Genomic DNA, 14,990 nt, shown 5'->3' with positions numbered 1-14,990 from the left:
GGCGCACAGAAGCTTTGGCGGATTTGCAGGGTAGATGTGCAGGCTGAGCCGAGCTGGTGCCAGGCAGCTTGGCCCCGACTGCGTGTTGCTGAGTCCCCACAGCGCCAAGACTGTCATCAGGGCGAGAACAGAGATTTTCCTTACGCTGGAGGACATTTTAGCTTTTTAAGGAGGGAGGCGTGCCCCTCGAGTGCAGCCCTCCAGGCTTGCTTGTCTTTGCCCCTCCGCAGTCCTGACCTTCTCGTTCCTTCGCCCCGCAGCAACATGTCCAGCGCCTTGGCCAACGCGGTATGCCAGCGCTGCCAGGCGCGCTTCGCCCCTGCCGAGCGGATCGTCAACAGCAACGGAGAGCTGTACCACGAGCACTGCTTCGTGTGTGCCCAGTGCTTCCGGCCCTTCCCCGAGGGGCTCTTCTACGAGGTGAGGACCCAGGACCCCCGGCCGGACTGCCGTATTGGAGCCCGAATCCCCCACCAGCTCAGAGCCTGCGTTCTAAGAGCCTGTGGGCTGTGCCCAGCCATGGTCCTGACTGGTGACTGATGGGCAGTCGTGCCAGGTCTTAGGCTTGCTGCACTTTGGGGGCACATCCTCACGTATGAGGTGTGAACAGGGCCCCCCTGGTGGCTGTGGGTGCTGAAGGAGAGTCACCATTCATCCAGCCTCCTCTGGGTAGACTCTGGGAGGCCACGGGATGCAAACACCCTGCCCTGGTGGCACATACCCTCCTTTGGGATCAGACAGTGAACAGAATAAATATATAGTATATCAGATGGTGCTCAGTGCTCTGGGTATAGAGGCTCTCGGGGTGAGGAGGGTGGGTGGTCAGGGAAGGTGATGTTTGAGCAGACCTGAAGGAGGTGAGGGAGCCATGCACACATCTGCAGGAAGAGCACTCAGTAGAGAGAACAGTCAAGTGCAAAGGCCCTGAGGTCAGAGCATGCAGGGAATTTGAGGTGCAGCAGGAGGCAGTCTGTCTGACATCTGAAAAGGACCGTTCTCCTTGCTGTGCTGGGGAGAGACTAATGTGGGCAGGCACAGAAGCTGGAGAACAGGTGGGGCCAGAAGCTGGATTACTGAAAAAATCCAGATCAAGTGAAGTGGTCTAGATCGGGCCATAGTGGCTCATAAGAGCAGATTGTTTAAATTTTTAATAAACTTGCCAGCTCGTGGGTAAACATAACTCTTAGTAAAAATTAAGTTATATAAATGTACAGGGAGATAAAATTTTATTGAAAACAAGGGTAACACATACTCAAAACTCACCACTTCCTAATTATTTTATTATGTTTTCCTATCATCTATGCCTTCGAAGTTATTTGTCTATTATACCTGGGTGGTGGAAACCATACCCTGATGGCTGCCGCACATAGCTGAACTCCATGCTGCTGTCCTGTTGGGAGCTTGACATTGTCCATGGCAGGAATAGTCACACCTTAGAAACTGTTAAATGCTACAGATCGGACCCCGCCTTCCAAAGGGCTGGTTGGTCGTCATTTACCAGCGCACCAGTGGGGGGTGCAGTGGAAGTGGTGACCGGGGCTCAGAGGCTGGAGAGACTTGGAAGGTACAGCTGATGGGATCGACAGATGGGTGGCCGTGCCGGTGTGTGAGCTCCTCCTAGCCGTCTGGGGGAAATGCTGGCGCACTGTAGAGGCACGGGGAGGGGAGGCCAAGCTCTGTTTGCAGTGGCCATGTGCCTAGAACAAAGCCTGGAGCATAGTAGGTGCTCAGGAAATAGTCGTTGCTGAATGAATTTCACGCCCTGCCACCTCTACGGGCCACTGGGTAGGGCTGTATTCAGTTGTAGCCCAATAAGACGCTCATTTCAGAGAAGAGGGCAAACCGACCTTTTTGATAAGAAAAGAAAATTGTCAAGGGAGAAGAAAGCAGGGACAGGGTTTGGCCACACTTGGGGCTAGTGCAAGGGCCATCATGCCCAGGTACATGGGGACGATGGCTGGTGCCCGGAGTGGCTCCTGCTGGCTGCAGGGCTTGGGGTTCTCCCTCAGGGCCCCATGTTTTTCCTGTGTCCCTCTTTCTGTCTTCCCTCTCCAGGTCTCTGGTGGCCTCTGGGGGAAATGCCTTCTCACACAGAGAAGACACACAGGAAATAGGGCCAAGTGACATTTATAAATCAGACTTGATCCCAGCCCTCGGCTTGCTCCCAGCACCAGCAGGGCCAAGATCTTGTGCAAATAGCCTCGGCTTTTGGAAGGCTGGCCTTGCCCAGTTCCCAGCTTCTCGGAGACCCCTCACTTTGCACACCCGCCTGTGGAAAGGGCCAATTCCGGCTGGTTCCCTCCCATCTCCAGACCTTGCCCCTGCTGCTCTGGGATGCCTTCCTCTCAGCACCTCCACCCCTGCAGTCTTCTAGCTCCTTACCACCTCCTCCAGAAGCCTTCTCTGGAAGGAGGGTTAGGTGCTGCACCCCGCTTCCTGCTGGTAGCAGTTGCATAAATTGGGGTGCTTCTCTAGCCTCCCCGAGGGCGGGTCCTGATCCATCAAAGACTGGCCAGCTGGGGGCAATAATGGGCGTTTGCTTGAATTTTCTCTGCTGGCCCATTTGCAGTTCGAAGGCCGGAAGTACTGCGAACATGACTTCCAAATGCTGTTTGCTCCGTGTTGCGGATCCTGCGGTAAGGGCTGGATGCAGCACACTCCTCTGCACGCCTGGGGGTTGGGCAGGTGGGTGGGAGCACAGGTGCTCTTCCCTGACCCCCTCTCTGAGCACCAGCTCTCTGCAGGCATCACCTCCCCAAGCTCTGGGAGGGGAGCCCCGGGACCAGGCTGAGCTCAGGCAAGTGCCAGTGAGTGCAGGGCTTTGGAGGGGGCTGGGAGGGGGCTGGGAGGGGAGCGCACACCTGCCTTAGTGAGCAGGGACCAATGTCTTCCAGGTGAGTTCATCATCGGCCGCGTCATCAAGGCTATGAACAACAACTGGCACCCGGGGTGCTTCCGCTGTGAGCTGTGTGACGTGGAGCTGGCTGACCTGGGCTTCGTGAAGAACGCAGGCAGGTGAGGTGGGCCGGGGCTGGGTGGGAGGAGGGCCCTCACCCGGGCACTGCCTAGTGAGCACCGGGCCCTGTGGCCTGTGCCCACTGGCAAGGCCGCTAAGAGACCCCTGGTTTACAGGTGAGGGCTGGGGCCAGAGAGAGTAGGGCCTGCCCCGGGCCTGGGGATGCTCCCAGGAGCAGGCTGACAGTAGGCAGCGAGGATGAAGGTGGCCGGAGCAGGGACCATCAGATGCAGTGGATGGACAAAGAGCTTTGGGTCATCACTACTGCCTGGGCACCCCTCGCCGCTGAGCCCAACCACCTACCTCCTTCCAGGTACCCCTGGCTAAATGCTGCTAGAGAGAGATCACTCAGCCAGGGGGGCCCAAATTGACTCTGACACGCAGGGCACCCCGGCTAGGGTTCCTTGGTAGACTAAGTCCCCGCCTTCCAGGAAGACGGGCTCGTTTCTCCCTGCATGGCCTCTCTGCCCGCCACCCTCCCAAAGCCAGGACGTCCCCTCCCACTTCCCTGAGGGGAAGGCTGTCCTGCTCCCTGCCCTGGTGCCTCCCCGGCTCAGTCCCCATGCACCAGCACCACGGAGGCCCTGTCCCTGCTCCTCCCGAGGTCCCGCTCCTTCCCACCCTCCTCTCTAGCGGGGCTCCCAGCTGCAGTCTGTGCTCTTTCTCCCAGAGCTGTCCTCCCACCGCGGTTGTCTGCAGCCTGTCCCAGCGGCCTCGCTGGCTCCTCTCATGTGCCCCCAACTGCCAGTCTGCTCGGCCCCCACGACCTCCCTCTGCTTGCCAGACCCATGGGTCACTGCTGGTCCTCTCTTGGCCTCTCGGCAGGCTTCCCAGCAGCTTTTCCTTCTTGCTGAAATGCCTGCTCTCCAGGCGCCCAGGACCCTGTGTTCTGGTTTCCTCCGCCTCCTGCCTGTGCTGTGTCCTCTCCCCTTCTGACTTACCTCTCTCCACCTGTCTCTCCATGTTGGCTCGTTGGGAGCTCGGCACGTGGGCCTCATCTCTGTCCAAAGTCCCAGAGCTCTGATTGCCATGCATGTGCTGGACGATTCAGATGTACACCTCCACCCCAGACCTTTCCCTCGGGTTCTCAGCCTCGTGGTGTCCACTGGGCATCCCAAATACAATAGGCCCCAACCAAACTCTGGTTTCTCCTTGGCTGACCAGCAGGTCTCCCCGTGCCAGACGATCGCCGCCCACCCTAGGTGTCTTGACTCCCCCGCCCTCTCCGACCTTGTCGCTTCTTTGTTCTCTGCCACCGCACCCCTTGCTCTGGATGCTGCCTGTAGGGATCGCACCCATTTGCCTGCTCCATGTTGCCTGGTGTCGGTCTTGGTGTCTGTAGGCCCCTGGGCAGGAGCCCGTGTTGTTGTCTACATGAGGGGCTGTGGAGGGCAGATGGTGTCACAGGGGCCCCATGCTGATCGGGGGTGGCCCGCCGGGCGTGGGCCTGAGCGAGGCCTCTCTCCTCCTGAGCTATGCTCACACTGAGCCCCCACCCCTGGGAGGTGGGAAGCGCTCAAGGAAGGAAAGGGCTGCTGTGAAGGAAGTGTGGCCCCTGCTCAGACCCTCCTGGCCCAGGGCCAGCCCTCTGAGGCCCGTGATGCAGAACTTGAGCGTCCACGTGGGGCAGGCCTGAGCGGGGCTGTCAGAACCAGAGGCAAAAGCATGTGCTGCCTGGCCTAGCCTGTCTTCACATCCTCTTTGTCACTCTTGGGTGGAAGCGAAGATAAGTTCTGGGAAGGGAGTAATGTCAGCCGAACACAATAACCTTCAGAATCTTCAAGTACAGTTATGTTTATGATCAGTGTGATCAGGTACAAAAAGGAACCTGCTAGCGTGGCAGGTTGGCCCTCCACAGCTGGGAGAGCCTCTTGGGAGGGGGCAGGGCTAAGGACACCCCTGCTGGTCTGGGTTAGTGTGAGACAGGGTCCCATGCCAGGTGTGGGCTCCCTGCTGGAGATGTCCTGAGGCAGGGACAGAGCCCGGCTCCCCCCATCTGCCCACCCATGCCGTATGCTTGACCGACTCAAGAGGGATCAGGCAGCTGCCGAGAAGCTGTGGGGATTGTCGGGCCACATGCAGGGATCAAGGACCCAGCATTGAGATGATGAGCCCACAGGCCGCATTTGTTGGATGTCACCTGGCGGCCAGCCCGAAATGTACTTACAACACTCAATTATAAGTTACAGTCCACGTCCCCTAAACTCAGGGGTCATCTGGCAAAAGTGCCACCTAGGGAACTCAAACCCCGTCCCCCTCCACCTGGATTCCCGCACCCCCCCCTTCTCTTGAGTCATTCATCGCTGCCTTCGGGGCTCTTTCTGCAGAGCCCTTGCTGCCTTGTGATTCTTGTGGTGGGAAGGTGGTTGGAAGTCTAGCAAGCAGCCCTTGGGAAAGAAAGACACTCATTGTTCAGGAACGTTCCTCTGGCCTCCTTGCCCCCCCTTGCCATGGGGTGAAGTCATTGAGTATCTAGTAACTGCAAGTGAGCAGGGCCAGCACAGTCTCTGCAGAGGGGGTGGCCGATTGGTCCCGTCAAGGGGTGTCCTTTTTTAGGGATTTGTGCGTCAGATAAGACAGAACCGGGTGCTGGGTGCTGAGTTCCGCCCTTGGAGAGAGTGGCAGTGGCTTGCTGGGAGAAGGTGGACTTCTCCTTCACGAGTCTGGGTGGCATGCACCCTGGCGGGGGGGGTGTCTTTCTGAAGACAGTGTATGGCGGTGGGCCCCAGGTATGGCATCCCAGGGCTCACAGCTCTGACCTGGCACTCAGTGAGCTCTCATTGGTTTTCCCTTCAAAGCTGGGGGGCGGGCCTGAGAGCCTTTTGCCACAGATCAGGTTGCACAGGGCATCGCGGAACTTCTCGGCCACAAAGAAGTACATGACTGGGTCCAGCGCCCCGTTGAGGCTGGTGAGGCAGGAGGTGACGCGGTTTCCCAGGGCCAGGATGCGCTGGGCGGCGCACGAGGTGCCGTTGCCATGGTAGTGCAGCACGTAGACGGAGCGGTGGACGTGGTAGGGCACGAAGCAGACCAGGAAGATGGTGAGCACCATGGCGATCATGCGGACCGCCTTGTTCTTGAGGCGCTTCTCCACGCGGGGGCCCTGCCGCAGGCTGCGGATGATCAACAGGTAGCAGGTGACGGTGGTGACAAAAGGGAAGGTGAAGGCCACAGCCAGGGACACGAGGGCGTGGTGGGAGGCCTTCTCCCTGTACAGCTGCAGGCAGATGACGGTGTGGTTGGTCTGCACGGTCTGCGGGCTCACCAGCAGCGGGGCCATGGCCACGGCCACCACCACCCAGAGGAAGGCGCAGGCCAGGTGTGCGTAGAGGGGCCTGCGGAGCTTGAGGGACTTGACGGGGTGCACGATGGCCAGGAAGCGGTCAGCGCTGATGCAAGTGAGGAAGTAGATGCTGGCGTACATGTTGAGGTAGAAGAGGAAGCCGGTGAGTCGGCACGGGATTTCCCCAAACGGCCAGTGGTTCCCAGAGAAGTGGTAGACGAGGCGGGTGGGCAGGACCAGCACACAGGACAAGTCGGCCACAGCCAGGTGCATCAAGAATACGTTGGCAGGGGTGCCTGACTTATGGTCCCGGATGAAAAGCCACAGGGCCAGGGCATTGCCAACAAAAGCCAGGATGAAATCCAGGAGGTAGAAGGAGGCGAAGAGGGCGTTCTCCAGTGGCGTCTCCTGGCCACATTGCTCTGCGGTGGCCAGGGAGGAGTTGGCGGTCAGACCTGGGGAAGCCACCTCCAGGCCATTCATGCTTCAGCCGGAAGCAGAGCCGGGGGATGAGCCTGGAGGGAACAAGCAGACAGGTTCCAGAGCCTGGGACCTGTGAAACGTTTTAGCTCGGCATCGCCTTGGGGGCTACTGAGGGCACCCCCTGTGTTCATCTGGGGGAGGGTATGTGTCAGAGGCTTTCTGAAGCTCAGCAAAAAGCAAAAATGAAGCCAGAGCCTGGAGCTTGCCAGTCTGCTGCTGGGGCCAGCTTCCCACTGGCTCCTGCATCCCCGGCTGGGCACACAGGAGCCCGGGCCCTGGGCTGCACGTTGTCCCCAAAGTCCACTCAGACCGCGGGGAGAGTGGGGGGTGGATCCCATCTGTCTGGGCTCTGGGATGGAGTGACGGGCCCCGTGTTTTCTGCCGTGCTCCCCAGGTGTGCTTTCTAAATGGCAGGGGGTGGTTCGAGGGGCCCTTGAACTCCACTCCCCGTGGGTGGGTGGGTGGGTAGATCACCCCTTTCTTTCTTCCTTCCTCTCTCCCTCCCTCCCTTTTTCTTCCTTCCTCCCTTTTTCTTCCTTCTTTCCTTCCTTCCTTCCTTCCTTTCTTTCTCCTTCTCTCTCTTTTTCTCTTTCTTATTGATTTATTTATTTGAGAGAGAGAGGAGAGAGCCCAAGTGGGGGGAGGGGCAGAGGGAGAGAGAGTCCTCAAGCAGACTCCCTGCTGAGCACGGAGCCCAGTGTGGGGCTCGATCCCAGGACCCTGAGATCATGACCTGAGCCGAAATCAAAAGAGTTGGACGCCTAACTGACTGAGCCACCCAGACGCCCCTAGATCACCTATTCCTGAGAGCTTGGTGCGCAGAGCCTCGCCCTTGCAGGGTGAACCCTGCTCACCCGGAGTCCTGACACCCTTTGTGGCCCGTCCCTCCCAGGCCTTGTGGCACTTCCCACCAACTGCAGTGCCAAGTGTGTCGCTGCTTTATGCCTCTCTCCTGCCAGCCCCTGCCACCCAGGAGGGCCTCACCAGCTATATAGTGGTGGGCAGTTTCCTGGGAGCTCAGAGGATCCCAACATCTCTCAAGCTTTCTGGACTCAGCCTACCAACTCCATTCTGGCCATCCTAACGTGTGGAGAGCTGTATTTTAGAAAGCCCTGCACTTGGGCCCCAGGCCAGTAGGGGGGATTTTACCACCCGGAGTGGTTTAACAACCAGGAGGCAGATTCTTTTCTAGGAGAGGAAGAGCTATTTTTCCCAGAGGTAGTGAGACTGGCTATGGTTTTCCCGCCGAGTCCGGCAGCCCCAGAGACACCTGGGGCCCAGGGAAGCCGCCTGTGTCTGCCTGGCCTCCCTAGCCTGGTTTACCCACACCCGAGGGACCATTTGTAGCTGCGAACCCCGGCTCTGGGTGGGTGTTCCCTGCTCCCTCCCTGACAGAGGAGCAGACTCCTGTGTTGATTTTGGTCAGCTCAAGAGATCCAAAAAGGAGAGCGAAGCTCCCAAATACCCTGCCTCCCTCACCAGCGCTGGGAGTGGGAGGTGAGGGCAGAAGAGGGCCGGGCGTCAGGGCCAGCGCAGCCTCCACCCTGACCCCACGCATCCTGCATCCCTGAGCTGCCGCCAGCCCCTTATTCTCATGCCGGGCAGACCCTCACACACACAGGCTGTGGTGGTGGCATGGTCAGGGCTGATGTCCTGGCTGAGCCTGGCTCTGTACTGAGCAGTCGGGGAGATGGAACGTGTTCTCTGCAAGCGTGTCCTGGCCTCGCTTCCCCCAGGAAGCATGGTGGCAGTTCTGATAGCACAGCAGCCCCTCGAGGAGGAGGAGGAGGAGGAGGAGGCTGGGGGCCATTCCCAGGCGTGGATGAAGAACAGAGGCATGCGGGGAGGGCCCGGCACACACTCCTCTAGAAGACAGAGCAGGGCAGGTGGTCCAGATCGTGGGTATGCTGGGCTGTCAGGCTGGGCAGCAGCTTCACCCTCCCCATCAGGCTTCATCAACCACCACTGGGGTCCTGTAGGCACCCCCCGCCCCCGGCAGCACACACCTGGAAGGGTGAGGGCTGGCTGCCTGAGCAGGACAGAGCCAGGGGCAGTGCGGGTGCGTGGCAGAGGGCATCTGGCCAGTCACCATCCTCAAGTAAAGGGGGTTACTTTCCCAATAAGGTCACATTTTAGTGACCTCCAGGGAAGTTCCCTTGCCTCAATGATCTCCCCTGCTCCAGAGCGGGTTAGGAAGCCTGAGATCCGATACAGAGGTTATTTTCCTACTGTTTCCAGGTGCATGTGACTCGAGGGGTTGTGCCAGGGCAGCCCTGGCTGCTGGGAGAGGGGATGGGGCCAAGGGAGGGAAGGGTGGTGTGGAAGCCGGGGCTGGGATCCCCCTGCTCTGGGCTGCCCCTCACGCCTGGACTCTGCCCCTCAGTGCAGTTGTCACCCGGCCCCTCCCTGAGGGCTGCTCGCGGGTACTGGATTAGGGATTAAGAAGTCAGGGCTTAAAATCGGCTAACTTGCCTAAGGTCATTTGGCCAGGGACAGTGGCCCTAGATTTGGAAGTCAGCTCAGGGACACCTAGCAGGGACATCCAGCACCTCCCAGAACACTGCCTTGCCTCTGGGGGCTGCTGGGGGCCGGGTGCCAGAGCTGGGAGTGTGGCTCGGCCTCAGGGCTCGGGCTGGAATTGCGTCTCAGGCTCAGTGGCACCTCCTTGGGGTCTGCCCCAGGACCGGTGATGTAATTTTTGGCACCCGGTGCAAAATGAAAATGTGGGCCCCCTTGTCCAAAAAGTAGGAGTTTCAAGATGGTGACCGCAGAGCATTAAATCGATTGTGGGGCCTGCCTGGCTGCCCGGTTGGCGGTTGGGCCAGCAGCTGGCTGACTGCCTCCCGCACAGCTGCCCCCCGTGTCCCACCACCGCTGAAAGCCTCATGCACAGTGCTCTCTCTGGGATCTAGACTCAATTTTGAAATGCTTCTAGGTTTGTTTCTGGTTTGTTTTCTTTACTCCTCCGATTGTAGGAGTTTTGATACTGACTTTTGCCCCGAAATGGGTCCCTGCTTCACTATGCGTACCCTAGACATGCAAGCCTCAGCCTGCCCTCGCTGGCTTGTCCATGGTGCTGCTCAGAGCAGCGCGGCATGCGCACATGGAGGGCGCCTGGGCAGGGACATCGGCGGGTCTGGGGCTGTGGGTCAGGCAAGCATCAGGGGGCAGGTCTTGGGCCTCGGGGAGGGGGAGGAGTGGGCCACAGGAAGAGGCCCAAGGTGGCAAGGCTGTGGTGGGTGGGCATGGCAGTTCCCTCGCATGGGCTGACACCTCTTCTCCCCTGCTCCTTCTTCTGGCTCCGGGTGGCCTAGTGATGGAGAGCATGGGTGCTGATTCCAGCTGACTGTCATTGCAGCCACGGGACTGTGCGTGGGGCACTCACCCTCCGTAAGCCCCCAACCCTGGGACAGGAATACCACCTGGTGGGCCCGCTGTCATTCGGACCAGGGCAGCCTTCGATAAATAGGTTGTACCACTATCCCAGAGAGTGTCTCCGGGACAGGAACACCCCATCCCTGCCCGCGCTCTGAGTTTGCCTCTGCTTGGCTCCTGAACCCCCTGCCTGCCCTGACCGGGCTCTGGTCCTTACCTCTCACAGCCGGGTCCAGGTGCGAGGGCAGGAGGGCTGCGGGGTGGCAGGTGGGCTGTGGCCAGTGGGTGGTGGCGCTGCTGGTGGGCTCCGTGCAGCTGTGGTCGAAGGGCTGGCTATTTAAGGAGAGGAGGGGAGACCGCAGCCCCTCTGGCCCTGAAAGGCCGCTTCATTCCGAGAGGTTCCTTGTGCAGTGGGCCACTCCTACGGCTGCCTCTGCTGCCACTGTGTCGTGAATATTCCAGTGTGTCCCAGCCCGCATGCCCCCCCCCGGCCCCCCCAGCTTGGCCACTGAGCGTCACAGAGGCCGAGTGTGTGACTATGTTGGAAGCCGTGGAGTGGGCGCGGGCTGGGCGGGGTGGGGGGACTGGCCGGGACTGACAGAGACAAGAGGACGTTTCAGCACAGGGTAATTTCCTACCAATGGGGGGCAGGGAGGGGCTGGCCGCCATGGCAACGGGCCTGGGCTCCCAAGCCTGCTTGGGGACTGTAGAGGGGGTCTTGTGAATGGGGAGGCTGGGAGGCTGAGGAGCCTTGTTTGGTCGAATGAGAGGGGACTCTTTCAGGACACTTGCTGTAGGGTCCTTGTGTCTTGCCCCGTATAATGAGGCTCCGTTCGGGCGTGCGGAATAAATCGTGGCCTTTCTCTTGAGCGGGGCACAGCTGCAGGCCGCCTCATAATGGGGCGCTGTCTGTGCCTGTGGGGACGCCGCTCAGCCCGCGAGGCCTGGCCCTTACCTGGGCGGGCTCCTCCCCTGGACAGGAGGCCTGTGAAGACGGCCACTGCTGCCCACTGCCTAGGAGTCCCCAAGACTCCTCCTGGGGGTGGCTCGAGGCTGGGGGGGTTGGGATGTGGATGGTGGACGGTGGCTGCTCCTGAGACCGAGCAAGCAAAGCTCATTTCCCCCCATCTTTCCCCAAAGGATATATCCGGTAGCACAGGGAACCAAATCACCACGCCCAATCTCAAAAGACCTTTGCAGTTTTTAGTTAAAACATTAAAAAAATGTACATAGCTATCATTGGGAAGTAACTACCATGTATACTATCTTAAATCTGTTTTTCACACAGTCCTGTGCAGTTGAGAGTATTGCCCATTCTACAGATGAGGAAACAGGCTCAGAGAGGTGAAGTAACTTGCCAGGAAGTGGCAGAGTCAGGATTTGAACCCAAGCGCGTGTCACTCCAAAACTTACGATTTGTGTGTGTTAATGTTCTGGTTTGTTCTGGTTTTCTGTTGCACCTTGATGTCGGAATTCTTAGGTACCATCTTCATTCTACCTAGAAAAGAATTCTGCAGATTGCCGTTAGATCTGGTGCTGGGATCTGGTCTGTTGAAAAGACGTTTTCCCGTGTGCCTGGGGGGCTCAGTCAGTTAAGTGTCTGCCTTTGGCTCAGGTCATGGTCTCAGGGTCCTGGGATCGAATCTCGCGTCAGGCTCCCTGCTCAGTGGGAAGTCTGCTCCCCTGCCCCCACAAATAAATAAATAGAATCTTAAAAAGAAAAGACGTTTCCCATCTGGGATTCCTCGTGGGGCACTGGGCTCCTCACTTTGGTCTTGGCTGGGAGCCAGTGGGGTTCGCAGGTGAGTGACCAGGGCCCAGCCCCTCCCCTGTGCTGCCCCGTGTGGAGGTCCGGAAGGACCGGCTCACACGGATTTGATATGAGGGTGTCCGACTGGCTACTTCTATTGTTGGGTGATTGCAAATGGTAGCTGTGAGGGCATCGATCATTGCAGCAGAATTCTGGGGAGTTGTGCTAATTTCTATAGCTTTGAAATGAAAGTTATTCCATATGGCTTGAGTGTTGTTGTAATGCTAAGAGTAGTCACCAAAATCGGGAGTGGGGTCATAGGGAATAAATGCCGTGTCTGTGACAGAGACACAAGCAGGTGGCAGGTGTGGTGTGGACAGGGTGAGCCACAGTGATCTGGCAGCTGTGGGAGCAGCTCTGCTTGGGCCTGCTGTGGCAGGGGGTCTGGGTGTCTGGGTGAGCGGGTGGGGATAGGGATCTGGGGACCGATGGGGCAAAGCCTTAGTCAGGGAGACGAAGACTGCAGCGACAGGCCACGTCTGTGTCCCGTGGGTAGGTGGAGTCAGGTGGCCCCGGTGAGGGGACGGGCTCCCAGTCCTGGCTGTACTATCATGGGAGATGGTACCCACTGTCTCTCACCCTCCTCTCTTCTACAATCATTCATTCACTCACCTACCAGAGACTCAGCCTGAGCTGCTACCCTGTGTGGGACACAGCCTGGAGCCAGTCAGCAGCTTAACATGGTTACCAGGCACTCATTTGGGTCCCTGGGCCTTCCCACCCGCTGGGGAGAGAAGACACAAATAAAGCAAGCAGACAGCAGTGTTAAGCTGCAGGGAGTCCAGACCCCGGTGAGGTGGCAGACCTTGTGGTCGCCACCATGGGCAGTGGGCTGGCCTCCCTGGCATCTAGGATCTGCCCATCACGCCTGGTTGGAGGATCCTGAGTCTGACAGTTAATCTCTTAACTAGATTCCTTGATCAGCCTATAAAAGAGGCTGACTGTGGGTATCAGGTCCCTGTAGAGAGGCTCCCTGTGGATGGGCGGCTGGGAAGGCAGGAAGGGAGGGCCCGGATGCAACAGGATAGCTTACAGACTGGGGTGGCAGGTGGGGGATGGGAGTAATGGATTGGGGCCTTTGTACATCTTCGCTTGGGGACCCTGAATCTAAATTCCTGACACCTTTGAGGCACAGAAACAGAAACCATGTTGATTTCTCTCTCAGTAGAGACCACAGCTGTTGCCCAATGCAGGGAGTAGCATCAGAAATTACTCTGAGGTCTTTACAAAAAAGACTCTGTAATGATAGTTCCTGGGTTTGGGGGCCTCCATCTGACACAGCTGTGCTTGTCTTTGGAGACAGAAAGCCTGTAGATGTACGGGTCTCTCTTTGTGTGACAGACCCCGAAGGAAGGGGGTGTGCAGGCCAGACAGACCTGGGCCTCCTTGGCTGCTCTGCTGGGCACAGCGGGGTTTTCGAGCTAACAGTCACTATTCAGTTACGCACCCATGTTCAGAGACATTTGAAAAATAAAATTAATTTTTCAGCAAATGGCAGTGAAATGTCTACTCTATTCCATATGATGTCCTAGGCTCAGAAAAAGTGGGGAGAAGAAAACTATCATGTTTCCTCTGCCATCCAAAGACGGCAAACACCAACATTCTGGTGTATTTCTTCCTAGTCATTCTCCAGTACAGGAGTCCCCTTTTGAGAGGGCACGTCTGTAGCCTTCCTGGCCACGGGATTATTTAGCTAGCTTTTCTGGACCACTCGCTGGGCCTCTGGAGGCTTATGGGCATTGTTAAAGCTGCAGGCAGGAGTCCAGGGGGTCTCTTCTCCCAGGAGGCGGACCGTGCTGTCTGGGGAGGGAGAGAGGGAGCGGGCCGTTGGCCCCTAACACCTGCCTCACTTCCCACAGGCACCTGTGCCGGCCTTGCCACAACCGGGAGAAGGCCAAGGGCCTGGGCAAGTATGTCTGCCAGCGGTGCCATCTGGTCATTGATGAGCAGCCCCTTATGTTCAAGAATGACGCCTACCACCCGGACCACTTCAGTTGCACCCACTGCGGGTACGTGCACGGCTGGGTCCCTGTGCTGGGGGCAGGTGGAGAGCCGGGTGGGACCCCCACCTGGGGCAGTGATGGGACGGGCAGGTGGACAATCGGAGAGGGGGTGCAGGGCGGACGTAGAGGGCATCGCTGCAGGAAACGCCTCTCTCCAGGCTCCTGTTCAGGGAGCCCTTGCATGAGGCCCCGCGGGATGAGGGAGGGCTGGGGCCCTGGAAGCTGGGAGGGAGGAATCAAAGGCTTGGAGGGCCAGGGCAAGGAGGAGGGGTTGGTGCTGCTGTTGGAGAGGGGAGGAGAGGGGACAGAAGCTGCAGAGCATTCCCTCATCCCTGCCCCAGACACCCAGTCTGGTGCGGAGGAGCCAGAGAACAGATCTGCTTCTCAGAGGGCCTGACAATGCACAACACAGACTGCCTTCTGCGAGGCCTGTGCAGGAATCTTGTGCCCCAGGGCCTGTCTGGGGCACAGGAAGTCCCCGAAGAGCCCAGAGATCAAAGAGCCGCCTGCCCTGGGCACTGTGTTGGACTGGGGCGGGGCTTCTCCGGAAGCTGCTCCCTGGGGCTGGAGGGGCTGGTGGGGCCCGCCAGCGCCAGCGCAGGCCCTGCAGAGGGGCAGGGATGTCACCTGGGGCTCCTCTCTGTCTTCCAGGAAGGAGCTGACTGCAGAGGCCCGAGAGCTGAAGGGTGAGCTCTATTGCCTGCCCTGCCATGACAAGATGGGCGTCCCCATCTGTGGGGCCTGTCGCCGGCCCATTGAGGGCCGTGTGGTCAACGCACTGGGCAAGCAGTGGCACGTGGAGGTGAGCGAGGCCGGGGGGCGGGGGGGCGCTCACTGTTATATTGGGAGTCTGGCCCTGCAGCGCCTCCACACTCCCACCCCAGGCCATGTGGTTTGCTCCCGGCAGGGACCTTCCTCCTGGGTGCTGCCCCTCCTTGTGCCTGGCCTCCACGGGAGCCAGGAGACCTGAGGGCACAGGCCACGGTCAGGCAGCTGTGCCCACCTTCTTTCCTCCCCGTC

General features: G+C 59.0%; 2 protein-coding genes across 7 annotated transcripts in view; one reads left to right on the top strand and one right to left on the bottom strand.

The window, feature by feature from the left end:
* The window catches only part of LIMS2 (LIM zinc finger domain containing 2), a 38,255-nt gene extending 23,300 nt beyond the window's left edge, over nucleotides 1-14,955 (top strand). For all 5 annotated transcript variants that reach the window (XM_081814672.1, XM_081814671.1, XM_081814673.1 and 2 more), the window contains exons 2-7: nucleotides 261-420; nucleotides 2,570-2,636; nucleotides 2,895-3,015; nucleotides 13,827-13,976; nucleotides 14,622-14,772; nucleotides 14,878-14,955. In XM_081814672.1, the coding sequence (XP_081670798.1) occupies nucleotides 265-420; nucleotides 2,570-2,636; nucleotides 2,895-3,015; nucleotides 13,827-13,976; nucleotides 14,622-14,772; nucleotides 14,878-14,940 (708 nt within the window). In that variant the 5' untranslated portion in view covers nucleotides 261-264 and the 3' untranslated portion in view covers nucleotides 14,941-14,955. The remainder of the gene's footprint in view (nucleotides 1-260; nucleotides 421-2,569; nucleotides 2,637-2,894; nucleotides 3,016-13,826; nucleotides 13,977-14,621; nucleotides 14,773-14,877) is intronic.
* Nucleotides 4,795-10,684, bottom strand: GPR17 (G protein-coupled receptor 17). 2 transcript variants are annotated; one of them, XM_031023020.2, is made up of 2 exons: nucleotides 10,375-10,684; nucleotides 4,795-6,852 (listed from the first exon to the last, which is right to left on the bottom strand). In XM_031023020.2, the coding sequence occupies exon 2, from the start codon at nucleotides 6,780-6,782 to the stop codon at nucleotides 5,763-5,765; it is 1,020 nt and encodes a 339-aa protein (XP_030878880.1). In that variant the 5' UTR covers nucleotides 6,783-6,852; nucleotides 10,375-10,684; the 3' UTR covers nucleotides 4,795-5,762. The 2 variants fall into 2 exon arrangements, with proteins under 2 accessions (XP_030878880.1, XP_006751804.1); XM_006751741.3 differs by having other exon boundaries at nucleotides 4,795-6,814; nucleotides 10,375-10,682.
* Nucleotides 14,956-14,990: the final 35 nt, after the last annotated feature.

This window comes from Leptonychotes weddellii, chromosome 3 (assembly GCF_054177405.1).
Source record: "Leptonychotes weddellii isolate Sample4059 chromosome 3, ASM5417740v2, whole genome shotgun sequence".
NCBI classification, from domain to species: Eukaryota; Metazoa; Chordata; class Mammalia; order Carnivora; family Phocidae; genus Leptonychotes; species Leptonychotes weddellii.
Note: the sequence above shows the minus strand (reverse complement) of the source record. Positions and strands in the feature narration are given on the sequence as shown.